The sequence below is a fragment of the Lutra lutra genome, chromosome 3 (assembly GCF_902655055.1).
Source record: "Lutra lutra chromosome 3, mLutLut1.2, whole genome shotgun sequence".
NCBI lineage: Eukaryota > Metazoa > Chordata > Mammalia > Carnivora > Mustelidae > Lutra > Lutra lutra.
Window position 1 is genome coordinate 3,889,552 of NC_062280.1, and position 14,795 is coordinate 3,904,346.

Here is a 14,795-nt window from a genome sequence, read left to right on the forward strand (position 1 = left end):
GGACAATTTTAACTTTTTTTCCCAATTGGCTGTCCACGTGTCTTAATAACATTTAGTGAAAAGTTCCTATTTTCCCCAGAGCTCTGACTTGCCATTTTTATCACACAAAATTCCTTTCATACTTGGTTTTAAGTTCTAGACTTTCTGTGATTTTCCATGGGTTTTTCTCTTCCTGAACCTTAACAGTGTTCCTTGGAGGAACAACCTTGGAGGGCTTGGTGTGTCCCTAATAGAGCGGGGCCCGTCTTCTTGTCGTGTTTCTCTGCTAGTTTCCTTGCTATTCTTGGAGAGTTATTTTCCTGACAACTTTCACAGCTTCGGAAAGAAACTTGTTACTTCTCTTGGGATCACGTTAAAGTCATGAGTAACTCAGGGACAGCCGATAATTCTATGACGTTGCTCTGATTCTTATGCCTCTCATGGTGTTCTCTTACCTAACGGCACTGGCGAATACCATCAATATAATGTTATTTAAGTATCAGTGGAAATAGTGGACATCCTTGCCACAGTTCTGATGTGTTCCAAACGACATAAGACACTGTCTACAGCACTGAGAGATATGTATTTTAATATGCTAAAGAGGTACCCATCAGTTTGTATATTATTTAGTGTCTTTTATCGGGGATGGGTGTTGGATTTTGTCAACCCTTTTCAGCAACTTTAGAGATAAGCATACGCTTTTTCTTCCTTGTATCTACTTACATAATGAATTACATTAATGCATTTCCTAGCCACACCCTACTCTGTAATTATAATCTGGAATAAATTCTACTTGATCATAATATATTGTTTTCTTAATGTATTACTGAATTCTGATCACTAAAATATTTTGTTTAGAACTTTACACTGATATTCAGAAGTGAAATTGGCCTATAATATTCTTTCTTGTTCTATCTTTATTATGTTTAGGTGATCAACGTGATTCTTTGTTTACAGAAAACTCTGGAAGTTTTCCTTCTTTTATATACTCTGGAATTGCAGAAGTTCAAAGCGTCTGAATTATATCTGTGTAAAGTGTGCATTAAAAATACGTTACACTTGGGCACCTGGGTGGCTCAGTGGGTTAAAGCCTCTGCCTTCGGCTCAGGTCATGATCCCAGGGTCCTGGGATCGAGCCCCACATCAGGCTCTCTGCTCAGCAGGGAGCCTGCTTCCTCCTTTCTCTGACTGCCTCTCTTCCTACTTGTAATCTCTGTCTGTCAAATAAATAAATTTTAAAAATCTTAAAAAAAAAAAAAACGTTACACTGACTGGTACCCCGAGGTGCCCCACGTGTCACTGAGGAATGAACAGGGCTGCTCGGGCCTTTCAGAAGGAGCTGTCGCTTTGAGCAACTCCATACGCCTCCTGCCTCTGCTGCACATCAAACGCTCAAGTTGGGTATGGAAGTGCTGAATCACTGTATTCTACACCTGAAACTACTGTTACACTGCACACGAACTGGAATTAAATGCAAACTTTACACAAACCGTTGAAGTTGGAAGGGACTCGTCTACTCTTCTTTTCTCATTTCACACCTACACCACATACAGACCCTGTCTGGAGGGTTCTCATTAGAACTGAGCTCCACACACACCCCAGACCAAGGCAGTCTGCTCAGGGAGGCTTTCTCTTCAATGGAACAAGTGGCTGTCCAAATAAGAGGACACGTGATAGGCAGTGGATGGGCACCAGAGGTCCCAGTCAGAATGCCCTCCTCTCCCATCTCACAAGTCCAAACCCCCAAGACAGATGAAGCAACTTCTCTAATGAACAGGTTTTAGAGTCAGACAATTCTAGGTTTAAATTCCAAACTCATTAGCTCTGTGGCCCTGAGCAAAGTACTTGACCCCTCAACCTTAGTTTTTCATCTGTAAAATGGGGATAAGAATACTTAATTTCAGTGACAGTTTGAAAACGTTTATTCAAATTAAATGATGTTTATAAGATATTTAGCACAGGTCCTGAAAAAAGCATTCAGTATATGGTAATTCTATTATTTTTGTTTAAAGATTGTATTTATTTGTCAGAGAGAGAGAGCATAAGCAGGGGGAGCGGCAGGCAGAGGGAGAAGCAGGTTCCTTACTGAGCAGGGAGCCCGATGCGGCACTCGATCCCAGGACCCTGGAATCAGGACTTGAGCTGAAGGCAGATGCTTAAGGGACTGAGCCAGTCCCTGATAACTCTAACAAAGGGAAACCCGAGAGCCACTTTGTGTCTTTTCTTCCAATCTGAAAGAACCAATCACCACTCCCTGTGGTGAACCCTATGGACCTAAATTCTATCCACACAGTTTTTTCGCCACACACACACGCACGCACTCACGTGTGTGCACATGTGTGCGCACAACACACGAGAAAGAAAAAGCTTAGTGTGCAATAATGGCAGCAAACAAAACATTCATAGTTTACTAAGAAGTATCTACATATAAATTCTTTTTTTAAATATTCTCTTACACATACTTTCTAAAAGTTCTTTTATTAAAACAAAAAATAACAGAAACAAAATTTTCCTATCCCAACATTTCTATAAAATTTCACAGAATTTGAACACTATAAACAGACTCTCAAGTTTGCATGTTTTTAACTTGTTGAATTTCTTGAATCCCTATGTACCTATCAGTTTCCACAACTGTCAGTCAAGTCATGAACACTCTTGTTTCATCTAGATTCTCCAAATGCCCCCGGCGCCAAAATGGGGTTACTGGGAACCAAATACAGGCATCACACATCATACGTCAGTATGCATAAAAGATACATTATTAAAACGTAGTTACTTCAACAAGGGGGAGAAATGGCAAAGAAATGTTTCTCAATTTCCCAGCCCATAGTAGATTGGGTAACTTGGGGGCCATTTCCCTTTCCCTGATGGTCTCAAACATCCAGATCCTTCCCTCAAACCCTAAGAAGGTCTTGCTTCTCTCGTTCTCAGCTGGGCAGTCAACTAAACCTCCTGAAAGGTGCTCACCAGTAACTCAGGGGTCTCCTGAGAGGCTTAAGATGGTCCGCTCCCCAGATCACTGACATTTTTAAAGGGGAGAAAACACTGGCAAGCCTTCAAAACCCAGAGCATACCCAGGAGAGGAGGCTGATCTGGGAAAGAAGTCCCCTTATCTCCCTCCCAGTGCCCACTCTGGGCCTCAGGGCCAAATGTGAGGCTAGAAATGCTTGGACGCCAAGGTGGAAAGTTGGTTCTTCTGCCCATCTCTGCTCTTGGTGGCCCTCTCAAGTTGGACATACAGGAGTGGCCAGACCATTGCCTGGTGTTGTTAAGATGAAAATCCCACACAGTCCCAACATCCTGCTGAAAACCTTGCAGCTGCGGAACGCATGATGAAGACAAGTATACCCCCTGCAGAGGAGCCCAGGCGGCCGACACTGAGAGGCACTTCTGTTCATGAGGCCAGGGGCCAGATGCGCTAGCTCGAGTTGAGAACAAATAACGCATCTCTTGAAATGCTCAGTGCAGCAGCACGCTTCCAGTGGGCCCGGGACTAAATGCCCAGGGAAGCAGCGGATTCACAAAAACTGGATCAAATGCCCAGAAAGCGCATGGAGAATGGCATTCACCCCTGCTACTTACATCCTACTACTCTGGCATTCTCCCTCTCATAGCGGAAGGGTCTTAGCCAGAACAACCCATACGGTGGTTTCACAACTCTGTTTCGTTGCCTTCTGATTGTTTCTGGCACCTCAGCCATCAAGAAGGGGATGAACAGATGCCACAGCGATTTTAAAAATCTGAGCCCTGACCGCCAAGGTGGTTTGTATTAATATTAGTAAAACTCTGATCAAAAATCTCGATGCTAAAACAAATCTGACTCATTCTGTTTGGATGTCTTGTACATTTAAGAGGTAACTCGGGGCACCTGGGTGGCTCAGTGGGTTAAGCCTCTGCCTTCGGCTCAGGTCATGATCTCAGGGTCCTGGGATTGAGCCCCGCATCGGGCTCTCTGCTCAGCAGGGAGCCTGCTTCCCCTCTCTCTCTGCCTGCCTCTCTGCCTACTTGTGATCTCTTCCTGTCAAATAAATAAATAAAATCTTTAAAAAAAAGAGGTAACTCGATCCTATTCAAAACAAAGGTCTTAATTTTCCCATCAACTTGTTCTTCTCCTCTAAAACATACTATGTCCTACAAAAGTCGTCCCCCATCCTTTCTTTCCTCCCCTGCACAATGAACAATATCTCCAAGTGATTCAAGTTGCAAACCATCAAGTCATCTTCCGTTTTGCACTTTCCCTCACTCCCATATCTGATCCTTCAATATAAGCCCAATCGGTACCATGTCCCAAATATAATCTGCCACTTTTTACCTCCACCAGCTGCACCTTTCTTGAGTCCACTTCCGCCTCCTCTCCCGCTGTCTGCCACTTCCTTCCCTGCCCAATCCTCACCCTGATCTAAAGACATAACCCCACCCCCCAGATACTTCGTTACTGTATCTCAGTATCCTCCTTTGGTAACTGCATAGGAATTATCATTATCTGAAAATATTTTGCGTATGTATTATCTCTCTCCCTCACCAGAATGACTTCCAACAGATCATAGTCCTTTCTTAAAGCCCAGGTCTATGCAATCTCTGTATCTGATCTTTCCCATTTCCTGGGGCTATAAGATCAGAGGACTTTTCCCTACAGGGTGTTCATAATATTTGTTGGGTATATGAATGCATTTTTATTTTACTACAATCTTCAGCGTTCCATTAGAAAAAAAAGTACCTGATTGAATCTCTGAGCATTTTCCAGGATCCTCCTTTCTTCCTTCAGACAGTTACAGATGATCATAGACATCTGTATTGGGTCTTCCTGAAAATTATCCTAGATATGGGTTAGAATAAAAACAAATTTCAGAATGTTTAAGCCACTGTATACTATTATAAATTGAATTTGTTCCTATCTACCGAAAAGTCTCCTCTTGTGTTTATTAAATTCTATGCAAGCTATTTTTAGTAAAAATAAAAAATACCCTTAATAAATTATAACAAAACCTTTCCAATAAGTACACATACCTAAATTATTTCTTGATTAAAAATCCCAAGTATCTTCATACACAGTTCTGCTAATAGTTTTACTTTTATTTCTGTTGTTTTTGAGGCCATTTATGTTCTGTTAGGGTCCTGACACAATGCAAATGATATTTCTCAATTAAGTTTTCAGTTGGTCTCTGCTTTGAATTTACCAAAGATATTCTTTTCAGTTTTTCTATTTCCTTGTCAAAGCAGGTTGCAAAATGCTGGCAACATGACTCTTTATAACAGGTATGCTCAAGCAAAGTCTGTAGGAGAGCAAATTTCTGTAAATCTCACCTAACTTCCCCATCGCTGGTATTATAAAAGCATAGCTACATTCACAAGGGAAGGAAAAGCTTCTAATTATCTAAGTTGAAATTTGGTTACGTTGAAATAAGAAAATGATCGCTCTCACCTTCACTGAGACAGAAAAGTTCTGTTGTGACACAAGTAAATAGAGTAGCCAGTCTTAAGGGATGCTGGGAGCCTTTTGAAAAACTCCTAAAACCCTGTAGCCCACTGTCTCCGGCCTGGGACTCCCCCTGACTTTCTCTTCCGTGGGAGGGCAATTCTTCCAAAAGCAAGGAAAAGTGGGCCCTTGTTCCAATTCACTGAGTCTGTCAGAGCTCTGGGTCATCAAACCTTTCCGGACTGATTCTTCATCTGGACACCAAGGGCTGAGACGGACTACTACTACAGCTCCTTTGAGTTTCTGCATGGTACGACCGCTCATGGCTTTTAAAATGTAACCCTGTCCCCTGGTTTCAATTTCAACAACTTGTAGTAAAAGAAGGTGACAGCATCACATTTGTCTCAAAATTACTGACACCTAACAGGTGATACACTTAAACCTGGAAATTCCTTATGTATTTACAAAATGAACAGATATCTTACTTTGCTCATGCTATAAAATATTAGCAATACAAAGAGAGTTTATATGTCATCTCCGAAACTTTTAAAAATACCAGTGAATGCATGCTCAAGTATTTGCTCAGTGAAAAAAACAAAAAACTCTTACATAGGCTTGGGAACATTTTAACTATAATGAAAAAACAAGGTCATACCTGAAGATTACGCTTGCTTTTCCTTATGTTATGCTGCAACAAAAAATTATTCTCCAAAGAAAAGCGACTATACTGATCATCCAGCTGGGACAGGAGGTCATGAAAACGGATGGTGGCAAATGAAACGTCATTAGCAGCATGCTCCCTGGGAGATTGAAAATTTACACATTTCGTTTCAGGTACTACTTTCAACAGACAAAATAAACATCGTTTTCCTAATGAAAATTATTTAAGAAACCAAATCTTAAGCATTCTCCTAGGTTATTTTTCCTTCTTTTAAGACTGACATTGCTTTTAACAGCAGCTTGTACAATATTTCCATTACATACAATTAGCATGAAAAATTCCAGAACTCAGATTGTGCATGAAAACTATTAATGATAATTATCACTGGAGGGGGAAAAAACCAATAGGGGCCTTTACTTTGTGTGCCATTTAAAATTTTTGCAATCAGCATTTAGTAAATTTTAAAATTGAGTACATATCAAGTTTCTAGAGCTAACCCCCTAATTTTATTACCTTCTTCCTATTTCTAATCAATGTTTTACCATAATTAGGCTATCATTGTTTCTTTTAACATTTCTTTCTCTAACCTGGATCCTAACATGGGAAATAATTGGTGCCAACATTATCTAACTTGTCCAAAGCATTTAGGAGTACATGTCATAATTCAATGGACAAACTACATACAAGCACTTAATGACTAACACAGTTTTGTAGAGACACATGCCATTTTTCAAACCAACAGAGTGTTCTGCAACAGCTAATCCAAATGGCTACAATGAGATTCATCTCTTATCCAGTGCAGCTCCAAGCCACTTAATCACTTTAAAAACAGAAAATCTTCAAGTGAGCGTCCCTTACCAGTCTTGTTTTTCTAGCCACTGTGCCAGGTACTGTCTGATTTCCATGGGAAAACTGTCATCGTAGAGCTGGTGAACCTGCTCCAGGAATTTGGAGTCAAGCTGCTGCAGCTCGTACCACTGCGACATCCTACCAGCAAACAGAGCACAAGACCTAGGTCAGGAATGGAAGAGCACAGTTCCAAAGAAGGCGTTATCTAGCACCATGCTTCTTTTAAATATCTTACTTAATCCAAAACATGATTTGTCTCTGAAATACGTTATTTAAATGGTATTTACATTCTGAGGTCTGTTTTTTTAAAATTAAGGTTTGGGGTTTGTTTGTTTTCTTTCTTCTCCAGAAAACACACCTTCAGGCCTTTTGCTCAAGTGCCAATATACCAGGGAAGACTTTCCGGCCCCTTACTTATGTTGACATCACATCTCACCTCATAAAACACTATCCCTCTGCCCTGATGTGTTTTTCTCCATAGCACTTACCACCAGCTAACCCACTCTGTATTTTCTTTTTTATTCTAAGGAATAAAGGGAATGAATGAAGGGAAGAATCTGAAGGGTGAGCGGACTGTTCAATGCTCTATCTCCAGAACAGTGCCGGGCTCATAATAGGACTTTGAAATGAATCTGTACTTTTATCGAATAAAAAATGAAAAACATTATTTCGTTAGATTTGCTTCCAGACAAATCCTAAGAACCCTCCAAAAGTTGCTCTCTTAGAAATACAGTACATTTGGGGCACCTAGGTGGCTCAGTCAGTTGGGCATCTGACTCTTGATTTTGGCTCAGGTCATGTCTCAGGGTCGTGAGGTCAAGTCCCACACTGGACTCTGAGCTCAGTGTGGAGTCCGCCTGAGATTCTCTCCCTCTCCTGCTGACCCTCCCCCTGTTCTCATGGGTCTGCTCTAAAATAAATAATTAAATCTTAAAAAAAGAAATACAGTACACCTGTAATTTAACTCAAAGAATTTTAAACCAATATTTTATACTTTGTGATTCATATGCTAACATGAATTATTTTTGTCCTATACCTTTTAAAACAGATTTTCTTCTTGGTCTACTTAGAACAATAAAAGTAGTACGAAAACTCTTAAATCTCAGTAATAATTTAAAGATGGAAACAACACTGTTAAGTATAATTTCAAAAATTAGAGTACTACTGTCTCTTTGGATAACCGTAAGTCATTTTCTGCTGAGCAGTTCTAAGGAAATGAAAACAAAACCCTGATTTAAGGAATTCCTACCGTCTACGTGGAAAACGGAGAGCCTCCCATTACCACAGTGTAGTCGGGATTTACACCAGCACACAGCTGGCTCATGCAGCGTGGGTACACATGGCTCGCATCCTACAAGGCCTCTGCAGAAGGGGTCTGCATTTTCAAGCGGGGAACGGAAAAGCCATGCATGCTTGCTGTCAAGCACGCTCGTGGAGGCATGACGTCAGGCCTACTCCACGACTTTCCTTCCAAAGAAAAGCAACGATATGGTGGGACAATAAAGCTAGTTACCATCACAAATGCCGGTGGAAATGGACACAAACCCACTCCTTGGCACACCTGCTATAGGAATCTGATTTTGCACTTCAAATTAATTTCACCCCATGGATGACTCCAAACCTGTGGCTCTTTCCCTACCCTGGCAGGTGTGTAATAAGGATGTGCCTAGCAAATCAGGTGGCCCCGGGGTGAGCCAGAGGGGGCATGACACCTCTTACTAGATGCAGGACCGCAGGCAACTCACTTCCCCATCAACATTGCGGTTGTTAAGACTGGAGGAGCTAGTAGAGCACGGAGCAGGCGATCAATAAATGCATGCTAACAGATCCAGAATCAGTATCATCTCATTAAACCTGTAACCAACTCAAGGAGGGACACGATCATCCCCTAATCACCTGGCTCAAATTCCAGTGTTACTCGGACTCCTCCCTCCAGTCCCAAGACCTCCTGCCTCTCTGCTTCCAACACTACTTCCCAGTCTAGCCTCCTGCTGTACACAGATGGACCACATCACTGTCTTGCTCAAAACTGCTGCAGTTTGCCCATTCCTAGGCTGATCTGCACCCCGACCCTATCTTCATCTGTTAGCAAAGCAAACCCGTCACCAAATTATCTAGTGTTTTGGTTATGCCCAACTTTTCCGCTCTGCTCCAGCTGTCACTCGCTCTTAAAAACAGCCTCTCCAGGAATTTCTGCCTAAGTCCTACCATGATTCAAAGGTAGATACAAAAGCCCTTTCTTCCATAAAGCTGTCTAGGACTTGCCCAGAGACAGTTAAGCTTTCTTTGACTTAGCCTCACGCATTCTGCACCCTCGGTTACTATATCAGCTCCATATGAAGCTCTAGGCTTCCTCCCCTGCGTGATGGAAGTTTCAGAGGTGCCAGGGCTATCTCTCTCTCTCTTTTTTTTTTTTTTTTTAAACAAAAAACCACCAACAGTGTCCTGCCCATCGTAGGTACTCAGTTTACTGGATTGAAATCTCGTCTATTTCGTACTGAATTAGAAAGTAAGGGGCAAACCCTGTGATGCTCCTCCGAGTCTGGGTTCCGCATCCTCATGAGGCAGCGGCTGTCCACGGGCTTGTGCTGGAGGCTCAAGTCTTCCTCCCGTCACGTGAGAACAACCTCTCCAGCCTCCACACACAACACTCAAAGCTCAGTCACTCGCATACGCACACAGATACCCCCCAGACTTCAGGATTCGCCACCAGTTTTCAAAGACTAACAGCACTTGGGGGTTCGCAGGAACTTTACTCCAGGAAGACATGAAGCTCCTTGATCTCTAAACACAAAGGATTAAGAGTCCAAAATGCGACGCTCCTCCGTTCGTTCTCCCGAACCGTTACTGACCTGTCGCCTCGTGTCCCGCCGCCGCGGGGCTGAGGACCCAAGCCAAGCGGCCGCCGCGCACGCGAGGGGCGAGCGCCGCGGGGGGCGCATGCACAGGCGCGAGCGTCCGGCCGGGGCGGCTGTCCCGCGACGGCGCAAGCAAACGATCACTTCTGTGGAGAGAAGAGGCGCCTGTGGGGGAGTGGGCGGGGCGGAGGGCAGAGCGGGGTCAGGGCACCGCGGCAGTGTCTTACGGGGGAAATCCTACTTCACAAGACTCTTCCTGCTAGGGCACAACTTGGCTCCTCACCCAGAAGGACCCCGGGGTGCCGGGGACGCGTGCTTCCCCGATGGCGGGTGCGCCTGCAGAGCGGCCTTCGCCGGGCGTCTGGCTGCCAGACGCGGACCGCGCGGTCCTGGGACGCCCCACCCCGGCGCCCGGAAACCCAGGCCACTCACTCTGCGCGCCGGGTCGGGCAGCGGTGGGCGAAAGCGCCGCGGGACTGCCTATCCCGGGTCTCCGCACCCGCTTCACCTCTGCGGGGTCTGGGGTCGGGCGGGCGACGTCCCGAGAGCGGCGGGGCCCGCGGCCGACTCTGCAGAAAACCGAAAGTAGCGGCTGGGAGAAAAAGACAACGCCCGGCGTCCCGCCTCCTCGCGCCTCCGCCAATCAGCGGGCGGCTGCCGCGCACGGCCAATCGGACGCGGCTGTTCCGCGGGGTCGCTGCCTCCCCGCCGCGGCCGCGGCCCCTCCAACCCGCCGAGGCCTCCTCCCTGGGCCCCGAGCAGGGCCCCCGCGGGGCGTCCGGAGGCTGACCCGGTGTCGCAACTTAGCGGGCTGGCGGTTACCTCCAGACACTGCGGACGACAACTAAGAGGATGTCTGTGTTCGCAGAGGCCCCGGCTTGGAGACCCTGGCGTTAAACCCCTGTCTGTGAAGCCAGGGCCGGGGGCCGGTGGGAACTCGGTCTGAGTGGGGCAGCTCACGTGCTTGCTGCTTCCGGGGACCCGTTCTGCCCTCGCCTGACCCCTCCGACACGCTTGGCACAGCTGACCCTCCATTTCTCAGTACCCACTCCTGCGTGTGTCCTCCCGCCTCCGCGGCACCTTTCGTCATCTCCGCTCCTCCGTCGCCGAACTGTCCACCTGAGAGGGGGTCCGGGTCCGAAGCCGCTCGGGTTGGCGGACATTCTCACGCGCGCGTGTGGCGGCCGCGTGCACAGTTGCCTGCTAGCGTGGAGGGCTGCGGTGTGTCCCGTCCGCACCCGTCTGTCCTGTCCGCACCCGCGCCTCCTCTCCCACCTCCTGCACGGTCCGCGCCCTCGTGCAAAGTCCTCCCTTGTTCCACGAGGCTCTTCGGCAGGTTCTGCAAACTAGTTATATTCAGAACCAACTCATCATCTTTCTCCTCAAACCTGCCCTTTTGCTGGAGCCGGCACGTGGCAGCCAGGAGGCCTCCCTGACTTTGTCTTCGCCCTCAACTCCCACGCCTGGTGCTCAAGCCTCGTCGACTCTTCTTGCCAAATATTCCTCAAGTCTCACCAGCTTCTGTCTGTCTCATACCATCCCCACTTTTTTTTCCGATTTGGATAATTGCAGTAGAGTCCCAAGTGGCTGCCTCACTGAAGCTCTTCATTGCCCGCCCCCTTTTAAGTTTATTTGTTTTTTTAAGTAACCTCTACACCCAACATGGGGCTTGAACTCACAGTCCCGAGATCAAGACTCAGCTTGCCCTACCAGCTGAGGCAGCCAGGGCCCCTGCCTTTAATTCCCTTTTAATCCATTCTCCATGCAGCAGTTTGAGTGATTTTTTTTTTTTAATTTCAAAGCAGATCATGTGTTTGCCAACTTGAAAAATCCTGGGATGGCTTTTCTTACAGAATTCAAATTTCTAAATATAGCTTACAAAGCCTTGGTTCCCCTATCTCTTTCTCTAATCCTATCTTGTGCCTCTCTTTCCTTTCTGCACTTCAGCATTCTTAGTTTTTGAATATGCCAAGCTCTTTCCCCAAACTCAGGACTTCTCACCAGCAGTTCTCCATTTGGAAAGCCCCCCGGAGCAACATTGGCTTTCCCCCAACCTCTTTTCTGGCTAACTAATCTTTTATGTCTTAGCTAGAAACTCAGCTTAAATGGCACTCCCCCAGGGAGGCACCCCACAGGCCAACCTAGATTCTTTTTTTTTTTTTTAAGATTTTATTTATTTGACAGAGAGAGAGACAGACAGACAGACAGCAAAAGAGGGAACACAAGCAGGAGAGTGGGAGAGAGAGAAGCAGGCTTCCCATTGAGCCGGGAGCCCAGGGCAGCCTCCATTCCAGGAACCTGGAGTCATAACCCAGCTGAAGGCAGACGCTGAATGACTGATCCACCCAGGTGCTCCTAGATCCGATCTTATTGGGATGTATGCCCATCAGATAAGCCGGCTCTTTCAAGCAGATGGAACTTGAATCAAGCCTTGAAGAATAAGGCAAACTTGGGTAGGAAAAGGATCTAATTAATTTCCCACAGATATGCTTAAATGTGTTTCTATTGTAGTTTTTCTCTTCCCACAGCTATACATTCCTTCCGGTCACATACTCACCCTTACAAAGCCAGTACTGATCTGTGATAGCAATGACCCTTGGTACCAAAGTAGCTGCCTTCTGTAAGAAAAGATGCCAGGCCACCATAAAATGCCCTTCCCCTCCTACTCACCTGCATTAAGGGCCCAGACAATGTTTGAGAAAATCTGACTCTAAGAAGAGTCAGAACTTGTTATCAAGTTCTATGGATGCCTCCTTCCCTCTGTCTTTATCCTCCTTTGTTGTACTGTCATTGACCATACTCTCCCGTAGCTCGCATCATTTCAGACCCGGAACACTAGAGACCAGGGAGACTACCTTCTTCCATCCCTTTCCTCTCCACTGTATTTGCCAAATTAATTTCTCTAAAACCTTAACCTCAGTGATACACTCAGTCCCTGCTCAAGAGCCTTGACAACTCTCATTGCATTTATGGTAAAAAACAAACTCTGTCTGTGAGTCTGGGTCCTCCACAGAATGTCCTTACCCTTCTCTCCAACCTTGTCTCCCACTGTCCCGTTACCTGACGAAACTCTATCCTCTGTTTTGCCTCCATCCCCAAGCTTTTCATTTCCCTGTTTCTGTCCCTTTGCTCATACCATTGGCAAGTATTGCACATACTAAATGTCATGTCCTGCCCCTTACTCACTTCACCTATCAAATCTTGACTCAATTTTGTTAAAACTAAGCCCAAATCCTATATTCTCCTTCTGGAACCACCTCACCCCATGATCATTAATCTTGTCTCTGAAATAATATGACACACAAGTGTCTCCATTTTTGTCAACAATTACCACACACTCCCTATATTATGGTTTTGAAAGTGTCTGAGCCTTATTTCCTCCAAGATTCCAAGTTCCAGGGGGGCAAGCTTATGTATTTTGTAAGTGTGACTAACATACTGACCATTGAAAAAGCAACTCAATAAAAAACCAAACCGAACAGAAAAACGAGAGATCCAGAAGTGAAAAACCCAAACGTGTGAAGGCCCCCTTAGAACGGCCCGTTTAGGAAACTGTATCTCTATGCCAACCGTGTCAACGTTGCAAAAGACACAAAATCTGGAAAAAATGGCTAATACCGTGTTTGGTAGATTGTGTTATTTTTCCTTTTTTTTTTTTTTTTTTCTTTCCCTTCCCACTCCTTGCCTCCATTCACTCTGGCCACAACATGGAATAGAAGCAGATGGGAGGTACTCAGGTCTAACCAACCTGGGACTGCGAATGTTCGATGTGACCCACTTGTCGGTATGCTCCTTCTCTGCACTGGGAGAGGGCAGGCTCAAGCAGCCGCGGCTCCTCCAGCCTGAGTCCTAGAAACAGAGATGTGAGGAGACCCCTGCCCCTACCCGCCAGGACAGAACTGCTGTGGCCTACCCACACACCGTGAGTAAGAGGTGTTTGTGGTCAGTGCTGTAAGGCCCTGAGGTCCCCCCCGTCGGCTGAAATAGCCCCCTAATTCACAGACGGAATCAAAAGTCTAAGTTATCTTCGGGTAGAATGTTGTTGTGCGGACACCAACTGGATAATACTTAAGAGAGTAAGTGCAAAGACCTGTATTTGGGTTTTTTTTTTTTTTGAAAAAAAGGCAACAAAGGACAGGTACTCTCTGGTGCTAGGCGTGGGAATACTTTTCAACACTGTATCGGTTAAGTCACTAGCGCTCAATCCGAAATGGCAGGTAAGAAGAATACCCCTCGTCCGGTATTTATTTAAAGGAGAGTCAGGATGGTGAGGAGGCTAGAAACCACATTTCATGATGAGAATTTGAAAGCGCTTGAGTAACTCATCAGTTCGCATGATGTTACAGTTCTAGGAATCTTTCCTTTCCTGGTTCTCCGCATTTTCGATATTCATATGCTAGAATATGAAAGTTATGCTTTCAAAGACTAGTTATTGGGAAATATCCACGTATAAAATTAAATTAAATGCAGGAAAACAAACAATATCCTATTACTCTAAGGATATATAGAAATGTAGATCATGGAACACTCAGAAAGGGAAAGGGGAGAGACAGAGAAAATATTTGAAAATGTTCAAGTTTCTGGGCGGTGGGTTACTATATAATTTTCTTCTCCTGTTTGCACAAATGATTGTACTGAGCACATTTCAATTCTTGGTCCGAACACCGTCGTGAGCACCTGCCGAGTCCTGCGCCCGAGGCGGCGGCCGGCTGGGAAGCGCAGGTTATCCGCGACTGGAAACGCCTCCGAGGCCGCTGGCCGGTGCGTGGCGGGAGGGGCGCCGCTGCTCGGAAGAGCCGCCCCACGTGCTTTCGGGGAAACGGCCCTGGAGCGAGAAGGAGCAGGATTGGGAGGAAACCGAAAAGCGAAAGTGAACAGAGTCGGGGCGCAGTGCGCAAGCGCGGGCCCCGGGGATTTTCCCACCGACGGGCCGCGGGTCAGGGGTCCCCCCGCGCCGAGCCTGCGGGGGTGCGGTGGGGGTCAGAGCCGGGGGCGTGACGCGACCGCCAGCCCCGGACTGGCGGCACCTGCC

General features: G+C 45.9%; 1 protein-coding gene across 4 annotated transcripts in view; it reads right to left on the reverse strand.

Annotated features, from left to right (window-relative positions):
• The window catches only part of STAT1 (signal transducer and activator of transcription 1), a 38,218-nt gene extending 27,882 nt beyond the window's left edge, over positions 1-10,336 (reverse strand). For 2 of the 4 annotated variants that reach the window (XM_047720794.1, XM_047720790.1), the window contains exons 1-5: positions 10,196-10,336; positions 9,758-9,909; positions 6,915-7,043; positions 6,051-6,195; positions 4,697-4,795 (exon numbers count right to left, since the gene is read on the reverse strand). In XM_047720794.1, the coding sequence (XP_047576750.1) occupies positions 4,697-4,795; positions 6,051-6,195; positions 6,915-7,042 (372 nt within the window). In that variant the 5' untranslated portion in view covers position 7,043; positions 9,758-9,909; positions 10,196-10,336. Of the gene's footprint in view, positions 1-4,696; positions 4,796-6,050; positions 6,196-6,914; positions 7,044-9,757; positions 9,910-10,046; positions 10,163-10,195 lie in introns of those variants that run through there. The other 2 variants (XM_047720793.1, XM_047720792.1) reach the window with 2 other exon arrangements.
• Between the last annotated feature and the right edge of the window lie 4,459 nt (positions 10,337-14,795).